We start from the raw sequence: 18292 nt of genomic DNA on the forward strand, positions 1-18292 counted from the left end.
TTTTAGAGTCAATAATTAAGTTTATGTAGGTTTTAAATATGAGTTGATTTATGGCTGAATGGTAGGTATATGTTTGGTGTAACAATGGATGTGAGTTTGATAATAGATGCAAGGGAAATCGCGTTGGGTTACCTAAATTTCACACGAGAAAAATAAAAGAGTTTGAATTGCAAGTAGCATATGTTCTAAATGGTTAACAAAAAATTCCACCAATCTCATGTTCTAAAACTTCCCTACTCATCCATTAATCTATTCATACCGCAACTCCACTACCCTGGAGTGTACCTCTTGCCTAAGTGTAAGTGTTTTTGTTTTGTTTTTATTTAATAGAAGAGAGTTTCCTCAACGTGTAAAATAATGATGGTTTCTTTCGATTAATTCGAACATAACTTAATTGATAAAGACACTAATACACTCTCGGACTTATGATTTCTTTTACATTATATTTTTTAAAAATTTTGAAATTGGTAAGAAAATGAGATATTAGTAGGTGAAATTATCAAATAGAGAAAATAAATTAGCCGAGTGACTTAAATGATGGCTATTTTTCTAAAGACAGAAATTGGGGGTGAAACTGTAATTCACTACAAAAATAACTTGACTAACCTAAAAGACATTCAACTGAATCAAATTGGGCCTGAACTTGCTTCGCCAGTGGGCCCAAAATGAAAATGCCCGGGCCATGAGCTAATTCAGGGAATCGAGTCGCGCGGAGCCCCCGCCAGTCCAAAAGGGTGAAAAGGGGAAACCGTCGAGGATTGTAGAGCTACATTTCTTCCAAGCTCGAACGATCGGACAGATTACCGTCGACGATGGGAGAACCGTCGATTTTATCGCTCCTGGTTCTGTTACTGTTTCTGATCCCGATTTCGATGGCTTACAGGCCAGGAGATATCGTTCCGATGAGCAAGATGGGACAGTATCACTCGGTTCGTGTTCATATTCTTTTTTCTCGCATATAATTTCTCCATGGATGCTTGTTTGTATCTTGTCATTTCAGATTAATTGTTTGTCTCTTTCACCGATTTATATTTTTTTTTATTTCAGTCGAGAACAGTTTGGCATGATATGATTGGTCGACATTGTCCAATCTTTGCCGTCAATCGTGAGGTATTCACCAATTGAGTTGTATGTGTTGTTAATCACTTCAACTTTGCCTCTTCAGGTGATATTATGACGTAAGTAACTGATCCATTTCAATTTTTAGGTTTTGGTTCCTATACCAAAGCCGGTCGGCTACACGGGAGCTGATCCTTATAAAATGTGAGAACCTCGTACTGAAGATTGTGCTTAAATTTCTTTTAGTTTACGTCAAATTCTAGGAGTGCCGAATTATTTAAATCTGAAACCGACGGTTTTATTGAACATTAGCTGTATACATCTGAATCGAATAACCTGCATTTGCTTACCAAGAACCTCTCGTTTCGAAGCATTTGTCTTCTGCTGAAGTTATTATAATGATGATGAAAACGGATAGTGAAGAGCAATTTTTTATACTTTTAGAGTGAGAAGAATAGTGCAGTCGGTCCAATCAATTTACTCGCTACGAGCTTCTAATGATATTTTTACTCTACTGTACTTTCCAACATTTAGTACCATCTCACATAGTCTTATTACTCATGCTGTCTGAAGAAAATTTATTGCATCTCTTTTACTTCTTTAAACACATTTCTTAACAAAGGAAAAGCAGTAAAATAATTCATGTGGTAAAACTATTCGTAGTATTCAACTATCAACATCAGTAATTGAAATATCTTATCTCGTTATTTGTGTAGCTTTGAAATCAGTTTCGAGGTTGCAATATTTCCTAGTGCCTGCTATTATCTTTGAGTTTCATTATTTGCTATACAAAGATTTCCAATATCCGTTGCATTGCACCTACATCATGGAAATGGAGTTTGACTAATGATTGACGTTAAAGCATATGCTTATAAGTATATGTATAACCTTAAGGTTTTTTCATGTACATAATATCCATGTTTTACCTTTATTTTTCTTTATAATTATTGAAATAGGATGTTGTTGGTTCATTACTTTCATAAACTGGTTGCTTTTCATTGCCACGAGTTGGCTTAGTTGTTAAAAAAGAAATTATTAATTTAGATATTTTTCCAGATTATAGGTTCAAATTTTGGTGACCAATTGTGAAGATACAATATTCTATAGATTTTGCAATAACAAAGAATATTAGGTAAAAATGCTATCCAATGGGATTACTTGAAGCATTAGCATATTTGAAGTTTAAGTTTCTGAATATTAATAAATTGTGATTACTTTTTGTATCTGCTGCAATATTCTATCCTTTATTGTGGATTATTACAATTCTCGAGTTATCTGGTGACATTTTTCTTATTTGCATGTAGATCCTTTCAAGTTGGAAAAGAAAAGTTTCTTATCCCATGGCTTCTTGTGATAAATCGCAAAAGTACAGAAGTCCCAATGATTGATGTCCACTTGGTATGCTGTCTATTGCAGCTAGATCAGATACCTGTTTATTATCACAGTTCATAGTTGGACCATTTGGTCTCTCACAGTTGAGTAGACTACTTTCATCTGACAACCATCGTAAATTTATTTGTGCTGCAGAGATACTCTGGAAGTGATCTTCATGGTGTGACTGCCAAAGTAGCGGACATGCCTCATATCTGTATGTCCTGACTCTCTTAATGCTATCGGCACTCCTTCCTCAATGCATAGAACTATAGTTTCTTTTGCTGGAATATTTTTCTTTTCCGAGTTAGAGTGTAGCAAGCTCTATAAAAATCATTTGATGTGAGGAACGAGCACCTACAAAAATTCATGTGCCCATGAGCCCCTTTTTGGCTATCTCTTAAGCTAAACAGTTATCCATTTTACTTGCATATCTAAAACTAATTATAAATCCTCATCTCCTTCAAAAAATCCATAGGGAGAGAAGGCAGGGAGGGGGGTTGGGTAGTGATGCCTGATGCGGACAGAGGATGTAGGAGAGGAGATGATGATGGGATTGGGGATAGAGAAAGTAGTCAGAGAAAATGAATTTAGGGACAGAAAACCAAATTCTCCATTAATGCTAAAAACCTCATCATTATTTTCCTCTTTGGCTTCCACCGAAATGTCGTCAACTAAGATCTCCTTACTATTTAAATTGATAATGTAGCTATCTGAGATATAGCATAACTGCATAAGGACTCCTCCACTCCCAACTATTCTTTATCCTTTTCGTTTCTGAAAAGCTGTTGAACTTATTGCTCCTCTACTAAGAAATTGCGTACTATTAATATCTCTGGAGACAATTGGAATGGATTCCTTGATCCAAACAAGCTTGTTCTCCACTGTATTTTGCACTCTGACGAACTTCTCTTCAATGGCATAAAGTTTGGCTTTTCCATTGCATTCATTCCCTAAAACTGCATTTCCTCTATATTAGAATTGATAGAAATACTTCCGTTTATCAGAACTACGAGAGCTCTTCTCCTGGACACCATGACTTTTAAGTTTTAACCCAGTGGTCCCCTCCCATCACTCCCTTCCTCTGATATTCCTGGATATTTGGGGTTATATCATGGTTCTCTAGCATAAATGTAATGGGTGGACGTCTCCAATATGTTACAGAAGAAGTCATTTCCAGTACATTTCCAACAGGTGTTGTATGTCATTATACCTATCCCTTTAGTCTCTAATGTAATGGGTGGATATCTTCTGTTTTTTACACCAGAAATTGTTCTAAAATGCATTTCAAACAGCTGTCATCGCTTCTATATGTTGATTGAGGCCATAGTGGATTTTGCAGTATAATTTAATCTTCAAATAGCATTTTCAGTACTTTAGAGTTAGTTGTCTAATACCACCTGATGGTAGAAGATAAAAGGTTGTGCAAAATGCATAGAAGCCCATTCTTTCCAAATTATGAGAGTTGATATTGCTTAGCTTGTTAAATTCCTATTAGTCAGGGTTCTATATATTATTTACAACCTTTTGAGAGTTCGTATGGCTTAACTTGATAAGTTCCTAACTGATTCATATCCATCCCTGTCCTGATCATTATTTGAGTGAATTTTTTGTTTCCCTTCTGATTACTCTTTTTCTCAATAGATATTGATACTCATCCACATATTAGTAAACAATTCTGGGACCAACAACATTGGCCAAAGCATGTGCTGGTCCGTTATACGTGGTAAGTTGGTGATTTACATTCTATTTGATCGTATATTATTATAGAATTTTTATGGGAGTTTAGGATGATTTTTTAAAAGAATGTATTTGAGTGAAAAGACTTCTATTAGGTACTTTTGGATGATACACTAGTTAAGTGCTTTTGGGTGTTTTTATAATTTTAAAAAATACTTTTGATTATCATAACACTATAAGAATTTTGAAAAATGCTTTTAATTGGCTAAAAGCACTTTTAATCCTTCTGAAAGTCATCCTAGACTCACCCTTTGATGTATAACATGGATTCTGTTTATTAGTGTTTAAGTTAATAATTTGCATGCTCCAAACGTGGGAAACTGGTTTCTTAGTAGGTCATAATTTAAATGATAATGACGCTTTCTACCGTAGGATTTATGAGTTGGATTCCACTGTGAATCAGACAGTTGTTCGTGTCTATGGTACATTGATTGTTAAAGAATAGCAAAACAGTCAACAAATGGAAGGAAAATAAGAAACATAATTTAATATTTGGTAGAAGTACAGTTTCCTAATGTGGCAGAGCTTATACAATCCCTGGAGGCTTTGTCATTTACAACTTTATAGAGCACAATGTACATGATTCATTGAGATTCTGTTGAACCTTTGTTATTGTCTGTTCCAGGGAGGAGCAATCAGAGATCGATGTGACATCTGGATTATATGTTTTGTTTGGATCAGGTAAAAGCATGCATTCCTTAGTAAAAACTACTGCTTCACTCGCTCTGCATCTTGACAACACATAAACATGAACCTGGCAACATAACAAGCCCATTATGCACGCTGTATGTAAACTTCAGGTTCCATGACAACACATAGCTATACTTTTCAAACTTTAATATTAATATGTATAAAATATTGGATAGAGACCCAAAAATAAAAAACTTTAGAGAGATACGAGTTAGAGATGTTAGAAAGAGGGAAAGGAAGCTTAGGGAGATATATATGTTAGAGAGAGAAGGTAAAGTTAAAGGGAGGTAAGTTAGAGATAAGTTTAGAGGGAAAAAATATTTATATAATATTAGAGGCAAAAAGTTTTTCAGAGATGTACGAGTTAAGAGAGGAAAAAGATAGAAAAGTTTAGGGAGAGATATAATAAAGAGAAACAAAGTTGGAGAAAAAAAGAGAGAAATGTTTGAAGAGGAAAATTCTGGTGGAAATAAATTTTAGATAGAAAAAAGGTAGTGTTGAAGGGGTCGGTTAGAGAGATGGCCTCTGTGTGGTCATTTGCAACTTTTACTTACAATTTTAAAATTTGAAAATGGAGTAGTTTATCACTAAAATAGCAAACGTAATGGAGATTTGTTTTCTTATTTGTATTTTTTAGAATGAAAACAAAATAGTTATTTAATGAGGTATAAGTTAGTAGATATAGAATAGAATGTGAAGTAGTGTGTTAAAGATTTTGATTGATTGGGTTGGTTTTGTGTTGCAAACAGGTCTGACGCTAACTTTTATTTTGTCAATTTACATCTTGCAATCATCAAAGGACAAGTTAGCAAGGTACACATACGAGAGAGGTTGTTGGTGTTCATTGTTTTCCTAAAACTACCAAGTTTTGTTTTTATTGTATTGTTTTCAGGTTTGTAAGAGAAACAGTAGTCGAAACCAGCATTCCTGGCGTTGGAGTCGCAAAAGTTGAATAGACTCTCTACAGTAGAGTCTACGCCTAGGCCTTATGGTGGCTTACCTTGTTTTCTACGCATTCAAAGGCGAAAAAGTCTGATACTACGGAGCCCAATTCTCTGTTATGATTTTCATTTCTAGGTCGGGGGAAGAATCTTTTTTGTAAATGAGACTTCAGACTAGTTGCAGGGATCTACTTTGGGTTATTTCTTCTACACCCTTGTACCTTTTTCTCCCTTACTTCCAATCTCTCAATTTCATATATATATTTTCTTAAAATAAATTAATTGCATGGATTTAAAATGATGGTTTATGCAAAGCAGCTAGAGCTTCAGAATTACGGGTAGAGTTTTATTAAGAATATAAAAGAAAAATAAACAAGGAGGAAAAGTGTTTTCTCGTAACCCAAAGGAATACCTACCAAATGAAAGGCACTCTCCTCATGGGAAGGGAAAGCATATTATTTGATTAAATGCTAAGAATTCTCTCCTGTTAAAGTCTAAGATGATAAAGATAATGTTAATTAAGTGGTAGTGGCCACAATAATAGTTTCCAAGGAGCCAATTGTTAGGCTTAGAACTTGGCGTTACCTAGTGTTGTGTGTAAAACTGGTGCTGCAGTAGCAGCGGCAGCTTTGAGGCGAGTGAGAGTGAGAGTGAGAGTGAGAGAGTGAGATTTTGAAAAGAAATAAAATATGTTTGTTTTGGTGGAAAGACAATAATGAGGCAAGAAGAGAACATGGTGAAGTTGAAAGTATGCGTGTGCGACCACACCGATATTAGTGCAGAAAGGGATATAGTTAAATAGAAAAGGTAATAAAGTTAGAGAGTAGAAATATTCAAAAGTATATAAATAGAATACCTGGAATACTGAAGTTGCATATGGGGGAGCTCAGATTGGTCAGGGAAGCATCTTCCGTACAAAAGAATGGTCGGTTAGTTGTTCCTCCAGCCTCATCTCCAATACATGCGTACAATTACTGATTACATTACACTATAATTTTAGTCTGCTAATCCAATACCAGCACGCATGCACTTCTCCACGTACGGCCCATCAGAATCACCACCTTTCTCTCTTTCCCCCTTTTTCTTTTCCATCATTTTGTTATAAAATAAAATCAACTAAAATGGAGACATATGGAGGGACAAAGTAGCTAGTAATGAAACATATGCATAAAATTCAAGGATGTAAGTCCATAGATTATCAATCAAGATGATTCTGTGTAGCTGCCTCATCGATCAACTTGCATTTTCTATTATTCTCTTCTCCATTGCTTTCAGGATTTTGAGCACACTCCCAAAAGTTCCAACTTATTTCCTACCATTCTTTCCCGCTAACTAACCCATCTAACTAACTCTCACAACTTCCCACGTTCTACCAAAAAAACCCACCTACACATATTAAAATGTCATTCACGTTCTCGCACACTAACTATAATTTTATTTTCATTTCAAACATTAGTAAATAATACTCTCCATACCAATTGCGAAGCAACCACAACATTAGAAATCTTTCTTTTTCTTGTCATTCCAATTCGATCGACCTCATACTTATTCTTATTCCTGTGAGAAAATCACTCCCACCCCCTGACAAAAGTTGCCAAAAAGAATTGATCAAATAATGTAGAGAAGTACAGGACAGAATTCACAGAAGCCAGCCATAATCACACACAGCTATAACAATTGCAGGCCCCAATATATATATAAAATAAGAAGTAATATGAAAATTATTTGGTGCCACTTTCTTCTTGAGCAAAAACAATATAGGGGACGACTGTAAATATGACATTGACTTTGACCGCGTATATTTCATTTAGCATGGCTTACTCTATTCCTTTGGGATATTTGGCTCGAAAATTAATTTACGTAATTAATTAGGTATTAATAAATCAGAACTTATACAAGATATATTGATAAGTTGATTTATTTATCCCATAATGCTGCAAGTTTACTAATCCTACAAACTTCTTAAATTTATAACTATAACTTACCTTTTATACTATACTAATTTTCATAGATCATAATTAATACAGATAAAACTACAAATAAATAAATCAATCAATCAAGAACTTTTATTTGGCATGTGGTTTACTCATCCGTATAGTAGCGTTGCTAATCTCACCCGAAGTCAAGACACTAACTCCTTCCTTCAAAGTTAGAGGTTCGATCCCCGTCTCATGATTGTTGTACTAAAAAAAATAGAGTTGCTAATGACTATGTATACTTGATTTTATCACTGCATGCTAACTTTTACAAATCATAAACTCTCAAAACAAAACATAATCATAAAAACTTAAGTTTCTGCAACTTTTTCAGTTTTACAATTCAAACCTAAATTACACGGACCCAAGCTTAACGAACTCAAATTATTGGTGTTGTGATTCAAACTACCCCTTTAAATATTTTTATCTCTATGTTACTATGTAAGCCTCACTTAAAATTCTCACTTAATCAGATGCTAAAAGATGAGCATTCAATCTGTCAAGAGATCAAGCAGTCTAAATTCACATACTTGATCCTGGAAATTACTCTAGAAAACAACATATCAAACTCTTCCACGCCATTTCTAATTTTTCGAGTGAATAATTTCTACACCCGTACCTATAGGCTATAACCCAAAATCCGATCAATATAATAAGAATATGAGCTTGTTTCATAAAAATCAACTGTCGGTTGCTGCCAATAATTGAAGGGTAGAGCTGCATCTATAATAATTAGAGGTCACTTAAACCTTATTAGAGCTAACTGAGTGATAAGTATATCCGAAGAATGTTGCCAATAATGAAGCAGTTGGTGGGTATTAACATAATTCTATTAAAACTTCTCTTCCTTTCCTCTGATAGGATTATATGAGGCTATTTCATTATTATTGAACCTATCACCTTATGAGGATGCGAGGAAAACGGGGGACATGGACATAACCACCCATCATTTTGTTTTTGAGACCTCAAATAATTGAAGTTATATGAACCAATAGGAAACAAGAAATCGGTAACCTAACTAGCTATGCGAATGTGTTTTTTTTTATAAAAACTTACAAAACAAAATATATAGAGTTTATATAAATGGGCCCCTACGTATTTTGAAAACAATATCTTACAACAACATCATGTCGGACCAACGTGGAAAGAATGAACTAAAGTTAAGAGTGATTAGAGATGGAGGACCTTATAATTAATTATACTGCCAAACTAATCGCACGCACGGTTCATTCACTTTAGCATAACCGAGAAAAAATTTCGAAAATCAAGAAGCTTCAAGCCCCCAGAAAAGGTAGTGGGAAAAGTTAAAGGAAAAGTAAGGTTTAGAAGAATAGAATAACACAAGTGGCCCACAAAAAGGTGTAGATAAACTATTTTAAAACACAGACGGAATATATAAAAAGTGGTGGTCCATCAGAAACTAATCAAGTAAATTCCAAGGAACAAAAAAAAAAAAAAAAATTGAAATAGAAATTTGGGTCTTTCTACTTTTTTCCTAACTCATCATGTTGGACCTTGAATAAAGTAGTAGAAGTGACTCTTGAGATATGCAGTAGAGGCCTTTGTGAGAAAGAAGATGTGGCACTAATACACGTACGAGTTTAAAAGGATTAAAGGGATTTATATGCCTAAAGTATAGATCGAAGAGGCAACTTGGAAAGTGTACGGCCATAATGAACAACCTACGGGGCAACTACAAAAAGAAGAGAGAATAGAGAAAAGATTAAAGGGATGGAGTCAGATAAAGGAGGAGCACAATGATATCGTGGAAATGTCACATCCACACTGTTTTGTTACCAAAAAGGTCAAAATAGATCTAGCTAGCTAAGGGTTGGCGCAAAAAAAATTGTTCAAAGAAGTGTAATTCCTAATTAAAAATCTTTTCCAATATCTTAGTAAATGTGATGTTTCTGTATAACTAATAACAAGTCATACAAGTCAAAGTTATATTAGAAAATAAGTCGTTGCAAACCAAAAATAATTAATTAAACATATTTTCATGAAGATTTTATTCAAAGATATATAGAAAAATAAATAAATCCAAACGTTTGTTTATCTCAAAAACTCTGTGGTTCCTGCCAATAAACGGATGGTGGGCTAGAAGTCCGTCCCTACTAGATTCCTAGCTAGCTAGTTACCTAGTTAAGTTTTCGCAAGACGCAAGGAGCTTATGGAATGCATTATTGACACAAGTTAGGTACCCAACACACAAACACACGTATGGAAAATGATATAATAATTACTACCAGATGGGGTCACATAATGTTTCCTCTCCGTAGGGGACGACATGGTTTTGGATACCTAATGTCTATTGATCATTTTTTACCTTTTCTCCCCCTCAAATTCTAGTGATGTCATAAACATGTTTTTGCCATAGGTGTCAATTGTCAGCTGGGAGAGGTGATATAGAGATTTTCTGCCCTAAACTATGTCAGAGAAAATAGAAAAACAGAGATGCATGGACTTGGAAAAACCATATACAAATGATTTGAAACTCCTCCCATTTTTATTTCCTTTTTTCTTTACTGTGCGCGCGCGCGCAAATAGTCATTTTGAAAGAATGAGATAAAAACCAATGGGCGAAACTCACTAAAAATGCATTCTGAACAAGAAAAACAAAATTTCATTCATGATTAGTTTAAAATATTATTTTATCTATTATTTAAAGCCATTTGAATCGGTATATTTACAATTGATTAAATAAAGGATTCACCATTTATCAAATCCAGTTTGTTGCTTTTATTTGTACAAATCAATTAAATTCTAAGAACTTCTACTATTTTCAAAACAATTTAAAATCTTCTTTGCGAACCTGTTTCTAAAGACCATGACCAAAACTGAACTTAACTGTGGTAAATATTAAAATTATTTTACTCCTGAAATCAATCAATATTTATAAACTTTGGTATTTAAGGAACAACGATTTGCCAATTGAACATAGTTTCAAGACACTTATTTCCGATAAAAAAAAAATCGTGAGTTGAATCCCTTTTCCCACATGTTGTACTAAAAAACATTTTAAGTAATTCAAAAAAACAGGTGCGGGTGAAATTAAAAAAAAATATCTAACAATTACACAAAAATATCCTTTCACTTGAAGTTTTTTTCTCAAAAGTAAAACATTAATTTAAGAATAACTCTAAAATTTTAAGATAGAAATAAATTCTTAAGCTATTAAAAGCAGAAAATGAGTAAGAAGAGTTATGTTAATATTGGCAAGGTAAAAGAGAAGGTTAAATAGCCCATAATTGATGGTCAAGGGAAAAGAGAAAGGAAGAAAGTTAAATCTGTAAACTCGTGTGGAAGTACTCTAGTGGGGTCGATTGATGATGATGTATAGGGTCAGATTGTGGCCCTTATTCTACCCCTATGGTGTGTGTATTTTAAACGACACACAGTGTAAGCAAACCTAAGAATGTTCTATTATTTGTGATATATTAAAATTAAATATAAACGAATGGCAGTGAAGTACAGCTAGAGCCTAACACATTATAATTATGATTTTCTGTATCACGTGCAGTTGGCAAGTCATCCTGAATGTACACGTACTGTTGACAAGTTCGTAGGGGTAACTATAAGAGGGTAGCATATATAAATTTCTTCTGTAATTATTAATACTGGTAAGTGTTATTCTCCTCAATTTAAATGCTCTTTTATTTATGTGCAAATTGGTTTCACGTATAAAAAAAACATTCTTAGCAATAAATTTATTTAGCGTACCTGAAACTAACAAAGAGATGCCTCTAGCGAAGCCTGCAGCTGCGAGGGCAACATCGTCACCTGAAAAAGGGGACACTACAGAATTCATTAGTTGACACTGTTTACAGGGCAATCGAGATGGAAAATATGTCCACTAGGAATGTAAATGATCGACAATGAATTAGATTCGATCCATTGGAACCGATCAATTGTTGATATTCTAAGCAATGTTTTTTGATAACCATTTAGTTTTTAGCTTTTAAAAATTATGTTAGTTTGCCACAATTTCTCTAATAACGCTTAATTCTAGAACAAATTAAGAAAATAAAATCTACTTCGTTTTTTTTTAGTTTTCAAAATTTAACTTAAATTTTGAAAAATTTCTCTATAACATAGATAGCAAAACAAATAAATACATAGAAATAAATAATATTTACCAACTTAATTTTCAAACTAGAAACAATAGGTTACCAAACAACCCTTAATTTTTGGTGCTTTTCGGTGGATATATGGCTGGACTGGCTAACTTACAAATCATTGTATTTCATTGAATAAATGATGTCAAAATTCTTTCACACAATCCTTACAAACAAGCGCATGTGGAGTTCCAATTTTCAAATTTCGATTCTCTTAGCACATGTTTCATATAACCGTACATAGTTGTATATATTTTCCATAAGAAACTATAGACAGAGCTACAATGTGATGGATATAAAGATTTTGTCTTCGATAGGGTAAAGGAAGCACATGATAAAGTATATGACATTTCAAGAATCGTTTAGCTAGCTCAGAGCCCAGTAAAAAAGATTGGCATGACAAAAGTTAAATGCACTTTAACTGTGTATTATACAAGCACAAAACCTTTCACCCTAAGTGTCTACTGGGGGTGAGATTAGGGGAGGGCCCCTGAAAGATATTGCCATCTTATCAAGGCAACAATTTAATGGTCAAAACAAACTATATAAGATGGCGTTTTCTATAGCCTAAAGACATAACACAGGTTAAACGCATAAAGGGAACTATTTTTCTAACCATATCAAATAAGAAAAAAACTATGAGGTTGTTCTCTCAAATATTTATTACTATCCTATTGCACCTATATAAAACAAGTCACATAATACTTTTCACGCCCGACAATTAGGATACCAAGATAACTGAGAACATGAAAACTTTTTTTAAAAAAATGTGGGAATGAGTTTCCGGAGCTAAGACCAATATTACCGGCAGAGTCCATCAAAACAGTAAGGAGATGGGGGATTTGAAGACTTTAAGGTTTGAATTTTCATTACTTTGAACCATGTGATGAATTAAAATAAAGAGAAAAGAAAACTTCGATTAATTTTTTAATAATTGGATTTGCACAAATTCACATATCATTGTAAGGGGAAGCATTTTAATATGAGGAGAAACACAGAGGGAAATCATGATCACTTGTACTTTTCCTCTCTAGGTGACTTGACAGACATTCTCTGTAGTTTAAAAGATTAGAGCTCAAACTCTTTAACAGCGCTGGCCAAGATAAACGGTCTCTTGAGACTGGTCCAGGTTTCTGTACTTTTATGATTAGTTTTTCTGTGTGACCGGGGCTTTACATATACATATACTCCCCGATAACATGTGGAAGACTGAATCTCGAGGAATTATAAATGGCGAACATTACATTAGCAGACGATGGGAAAGTCTAAGATGAACTGAAAATGAGTGATACAAGAAGCGAAGGAGGATTCATCGATGGCTTCTTACGGCGGCTTTTACCTGTGGATGGTCTTCCCCAAGGGCTGCCTCCAGATGAGGTACCTCTCTCTCTCTCTCTCTCTCTCTCTCTCTCTCTCTCAAGGCACACACTACACGCAGTAGGACTGTTTTTGTAGGAATTCCAGTGTCCTGTGAGGGTTGGTTCTCAAGTACTCAAGTTAATTACTCGTCTCGACATAGGAGTAGAGTATGAGTATCCCTTTCTTCCTTACCAATAAAATGATAGCGACGTAATAAATTGCTGGCTTTGATTTTTATGTCTTTGGTGGGGACTGATGGATGACGAAGGGATGTGGATAATTTACGTTATCATTGTACTGCTAAAACATTGCTATATAAACTCACTTTCCTATATATTAGCCTCATTCGCTGTAATCTAAGATCTCTATTTCATCGGCTCCCATTTTCTTTCTCTTGTAAATAATACCAGGGCGTTGAGTATTAATAGAACACAACGCTTTGTTAGAAACCAAAAGGGACGCTGACCCTGACATCGGGTATTCGTATTCATTGGTATTTCCTTCCTGGTGGGCAAGATCTACATGGGGACTAGGCGGGGTGAGTTTTAGTTAAACGAATTCGAACTATTGATTCCATTGGAAATCAACCCAAGCAAAATTCTGGAGAGATTTCCCAGTTAAACTTAAATGCCATGTTGAATTGGCATGACATTTACCGTCTGAAGCTTACTAAATTCAATTTTTTAGATAATTTTTTTCCATCGTTATTCTCCCTCTCTCTCTCCCTCTCTCTCTGAGTGTTTATTATTCTTATTTCTAAAGACCACCCCAGTTACAGCAAATCTCATTATAAGGCTTTCTATCACATTTTTTCAATAATCTTTTATTTCCTTTTTTTTTTTAACAAGCTGAAGATTTTTTTTTCATTATTAATTCATAGTGGAGTGGGAGATGTAACCATTAATTGACCAAAAAATTATCCTTTTTCTTATTTTTTTTTTCCCTAAACAAGGATCCGGAGAATTATTCAAATTTCAAGACATAGAAAAGATGAATAAAATGAAACTTTAGGGGATTGCACGGAAAGAAGAAATAAGAGTCTTTCCCAATTTGAATTGATTAAAGCATAAATTCTCCGTCAAAAGGCTATCAATTCGAATTCCCCCTCTTATATATTTTACTTAAAAAAAAAATTGTTTGTAATATTAGTTATTAAGGAATTTCCAAATGAGCGCCTTGTTTGAAATTCGTGAAACAGTTTAATATTTAATTTACACGTAAACTAATTTAAGAAAAATAATCACAGAATTTGCATTATGACATCTTCTTTGAAGCCCTTGAGAATAGTTACTGTTTTTTGCCGATTGACAAACTTCACCAATAAGACCTTCTAGTTCTAGGGGATCCAACCCTTTCTCCTTTGCCTTACTTCTAAGGGGAGGAAGGCTAAATTGAGATAGTTTGGGAATTTCAAGCATTTTATTTGCATTTTTATTTTACTAAGTACATGAAGAGTCTCTGGTGTTTTTGAGTTGGCAAGGGAGGGACCCCAACTAACATTGAATCAGGATGTGTTAAGATTGATAGCGAAGGAATTAAGATGTGAATACGATGTTTAATAAAGTTTATGGCAATGGCATCCGTGCAGATGAAAGAGGAGTTAAAATCCCTGGCGAAGTTTGCAGGCCCCATAATAATGACGTCTTTTCTAATATACTCAAGGTCGGTTGTTTCAATGCTCTTCTTAGGTCATCTCGGGAAAGCAGAACTAGCTGGTGGTTCACTGGCACTTGGGTTCGGAAACATCACGGGCATATCAATTCTGAGGGGCCTATCAACAGGCATGGATCCAATTTGCTGCCAAGCTTTTGGAGCAAAGAGATGGTCACTTCTCAGTCAAACCTTCCTCAAAACACTCTGCCTCCTACTACTTGTCTCCGTACCCATCTCCATCTTATGGCTAAATATGGAACCCATCCTTCTCTGGTTAGGTCAGGACCCTGCCATCACTCAAGTTGCAAAGGTTTACATGGTTTTCTCCATCCCTGAATTGCTAGCTCAAGCGCACCACCTGCCACTCAGGATTTTCTTAAGAACCCAAGGCATCACCACCCCAATTACAGTAGCCTCCATTTGCTCTGCCGTATTACACCCTCCCATAAATTACTTTCTGGTGACATATATGAAGTTGGGGGTGGAAGGTGTGGCTCTCTCACTCGCGTGGAACACCTTGAACCTAAATGTGGGTCTAATGATTTACCTTGCTCTCTCTAGTAAACCGTTGAAGCCTTGGCATGGCGTCACAATTCTGTCGACTTTCCAGGGATGGCAGCCTTTGTTAAGTTTAGCAGTGCCGAGTGCGGTGTCGGTGTGCTTGGAGTGGTGGTGGTACGAGATAATGTTGTTCCTTTGTGGCCTTCTGAGTAACCCACAGAACACCGTCGCGGCCATGGGTATCCTCATCCAGACAACCGGAATGTTGTACATAGTTCCATTTTCTTTAAGTGCAGGAATTACAACTCGCATAGGCCATGCCCTCGGCGCAGGGCAACCCGTTCGTGCCCAGTGGACCGCCGTGATAGGACTTTCTTCGGGGTTGGCTTTTGGACTAGCCGCCTTCGTTTTCATGACCTCCGTCAGGTCGGTATGGGGAAAATTGTATACAGATGAGCCACAGATTCTTCAGATGATCTCCAGTGCACTACCAATATTGGGTCTGTGTGAAATTAGCAACTCTCCTCAAACCGTCGCCTGTGGGGTTTTAACAGGGACTGCGAGACCGAAACTAGGGGCAAGAATAAATTTGTATGCATTCTACTTCATTGGACTGCCCGTTGCTGTCCTGGCTACTTTCACCTTCAATACTGGCTTTCTGGGATTATGGTTTGGACTAATGACTGCTCAGATTTCCTGTTTGTGTATGCTGGTGCGTACGCTACTTCGAACAGACTGGGTCCAACAAAGTACGAGGGCCGTGGAGCTGGCTACGACAGCAGGAGAGGAGACTGCCAAAGAAGACGAGGATGTCGAAAGTGGGCTAATCGACGATAATGCGGATCTCTAAGTCTCAACGGCCAAAATTCTGCACACCAATTTCCAATAGGGAGCTTCAGATATCCTCTCGGCCGAACACAGTAATGGAGAAACAAATGACGGGTAGCCCTAGATTGTCCAAGATATTGTAATTCATTCTCTTAGAAAGCAGAATCATTCTTTTTAATTCATAGTTCCCATGTTGATACCACGGTATAGTTTTCACGTTAAAGAGCTTATGATCGTTGATAAATATAGCAGAACTTTCCTAATCCTAACCAACTTCGCCACAAGCGAGCCTGATACCAATGTTATGGGAAGCCAGTGAAGATAAATGTTACCTCCTGCTGACATATTCGATTAAGTACAATTTCTATTCTCCATTTAACTGAACCACTCTACGTTGGCTTAGAACAATAGAAATGAAGTAAAAGGACTCCTGGTCGCTCATGTAAGATATTGAAATCCTACAGGATTTGTTTGAACAAGCTGCGTCTAACCCTTACCGATATTGAAAAAAATATATATGCATTTATCTGAGAAAAAACGCTCTGACTCACAAGGAGGGGCCCTAATGTAAAAGAGAAGACAAAACATAATCTGATAAAAAATCCTTAGTATTGATGTTACATTGTTAGTGGATGTGAAGAAAAAGGCAACCGAATTGAAATGGCAATTCGCACGGAAGACAAGAATTGGATCGGTTTCATAGATCCGCTGGGCACATCAGGAGAAAGTCTTGGCAGAGAGATTGGTGTGGACTGTGGAGTTGATACTATGAGACTTGAAGAAATTAGATAACAAGGTCATCTCCGGAGTTCAATAGATCGAATAGAATAATAATGGAATCCTAATGAGCCAAGGAATTGCAATAACCACATAAGCATCAGATTGAAATGAGAACTTACTCACTGACTTGTTTGTTTGATAATGTTATGATCCATGGTGCGGTAAAACCAAGGCACTTTATCCTCGCACCGTGCTTAAGAAATGAATCAGAACCAGAGCGATCTCTTAATAATGTGTATAAACGTTGTGAGAGAGCAACCACCACTATTGCAAGATCAATTACTATTGCGCACAGAGCCCGGTCTTGGTCCTACAATGTTTTACTATAAACTACGGCAGAGTTTCACAAATATATCGCAGTTTCAACTGTTAAATTGCGAATAAAAACCGAAATGGAGTTGCGTTACACAGAGTTCTCAATCGGCTGAGTCGAAGGAGAAAATCTTACGAATTCTATCGTCTAGATAAAAGTCTAAGTTCGTCAGTCTCAATTTAATTTTCTTATACTAAGAAGCTGCTCCATGAACACATAACGAAAGAAAGAGAGAGATGATAAAGAAAGTAGTCGTACCTCGTGTAGAACTGGCCATCGCCGATGCGGTAAGCTGGTGGCGAGAAGGATGCACTACTGCAGTTGAAACTCTAATTGAAACGGAAAGTGGATAAACAACTTGTGATTTAGGATATCGGCCCTTCTGAGACATGATTATACCAAAAGCAGTTAGAGAACAAGAAATCGAACCTGAGAATTTGCCGATCATTGCATTTTCTTGATTCAGATCTGCGAAACGCCATGAGTTCGATGATCGAGAGTAGCCAACGAAACGAAACGGAACGAGGAGAACACTGCGAGAGGCAGAGTGAGAGTACAGAGACGAGAGCAGGCCTAAACAATGTTTGGTGGCAAGTTTCAAGTTTCATCATCCTCTTCTCGCCCTTATATATATAATATACAGCATCCCCGCTAATTCAGTTGCAAACAAAGGCTTTGAAACGTTTCGATTTTCGTGCGCTTCTCATCCACTGACACGTTCGGCGCATCCGCCAAATATAAGGCAACCGGAAACTGACACGTCACATTTACATTTATGGAGTTCTTCGATAAAATTCTGTTGACACGTGCTGCCTGTTATCAAATATTTAGAATTCCATTTCATTTCCTTTGCCCAAATAAATAACATAGCAAATGACTATTGTGCTCTCAAAAAATAGCTCATAATGATTTGAGATTAATTTTACAGAATTAAATAGTTTTTGAGTTTTAAACGCACTCGGCGTT

At 35.9% G+C, this 18292-nt stretch overlaps 3 protein-coding genes across 10 annotated transcripts; 2 read left to right on the forward strand and 1 right to left on the reverse strand.

The window, feature by feature from the left end:
• Nucleotides 1–708: 708 nt before the first annotated feature.
• NPU (ATP-dependent helicase/deoxyribonuclease subunit B) lies at nt 709–6011 on the forward strand. Of its 2 annotated transcripts, XM_022301579.2 has the most exons (9): nt 710–929; nt 1048–1110; nt 1208–1263; nt 2364–2457; nt 2587–2647; nt 4075–4156; nt 4796–4851; nt 5610–5673; nt 5753–6011. In XM_022301579.2, exons 1-9 carry the CDS (start codon nt 813–815, stop codon nt 5814–5816), a joined length of 657 nt encoding a protein of 218 aa, XP_022157271.1. In that variant the 5' UTR covers nt 710–812; the 3' UTR covers nt 5817–6011. The 2 variants fall into 2 exon arrangements, with proteins under 2 accessions (XP_022157272.1, XP_022157271.1); XM_022301580.2 differs by lacking the exon at nt 5610–5673 and having other exon boundaries at nt 709–929.
• On the reverse strand, nt 4789–18009 carry LOC111024021 (uncharacterized). 7 transcript variants are annotated; one of them, XR_015790785.1, is made up of 6 exons: nt 17756–17998; nt 17585–17655; nt 11498–11557; nt 7918–7984; nt 6658–7382; nt 4789–4924 (listed from the first exon to the last, which is right to left on the reverse strand). XR_015790785.1 is itself a non-coding variant. In XM_022301581.2 (4 exons), exons 1-4 carry the CDS (start codon nt 17935–17937, stop codon nt 7321–7323), a joined length of 390 nt encoding a protein of 129 aa, XP_022157273.1. In that variant the 5' UTR covers nt 17938–18004; the 3' UTR covers nt 7277–7320. The 7 variants fall into 7 exon arrangements, 2 of the variants coding, with proteins under 2 accessions (XP_022157273.1, XP_022157274.1); XR_015790786.1 differs by having other exon boundaries at nt 6658–7984; nt 11498–11572; nt 17756–18009; XR_015790784.1 differs by having other exon boundaries at nt 6658–7984; nt 17756–18008.
• Nucleotides 13364–16435, forward strand: LOC111024019 (MATE efflux family protein). Its single transcript, XM_022301577.2, has one exon. The coding sequence runs from the start codon at nt 14819–14821 to the stop codon at nt 16253–16255; it is 1437 nt and encodes a 478-aa protein (XP_022157269.2). The 5' UTR covers nt 13364–14818; the 3' UTR covers nt 16256–16435.
• Nucleotides 18010–18292: the final 283 nt, after the last annotated feature.

The sequence above is a fragment of the Momordica charantia genome, assembly GCF_013281855.1.
Source record: "Momordica charantia cultivar OHB3-1 chromosome 5 unlocalized genomic scaffold, Mcharantia_2.0 BLBB01000005.1, whole genome shotgun sequence".
Taxonomy (NCBI): domain Eukaryota; kingdom Viridiplantae; phylum Streptophyta; class Magnoliopsida; order Cucurbitales; family Cucurbitaceae; genus Momordica; species Momordica charantia.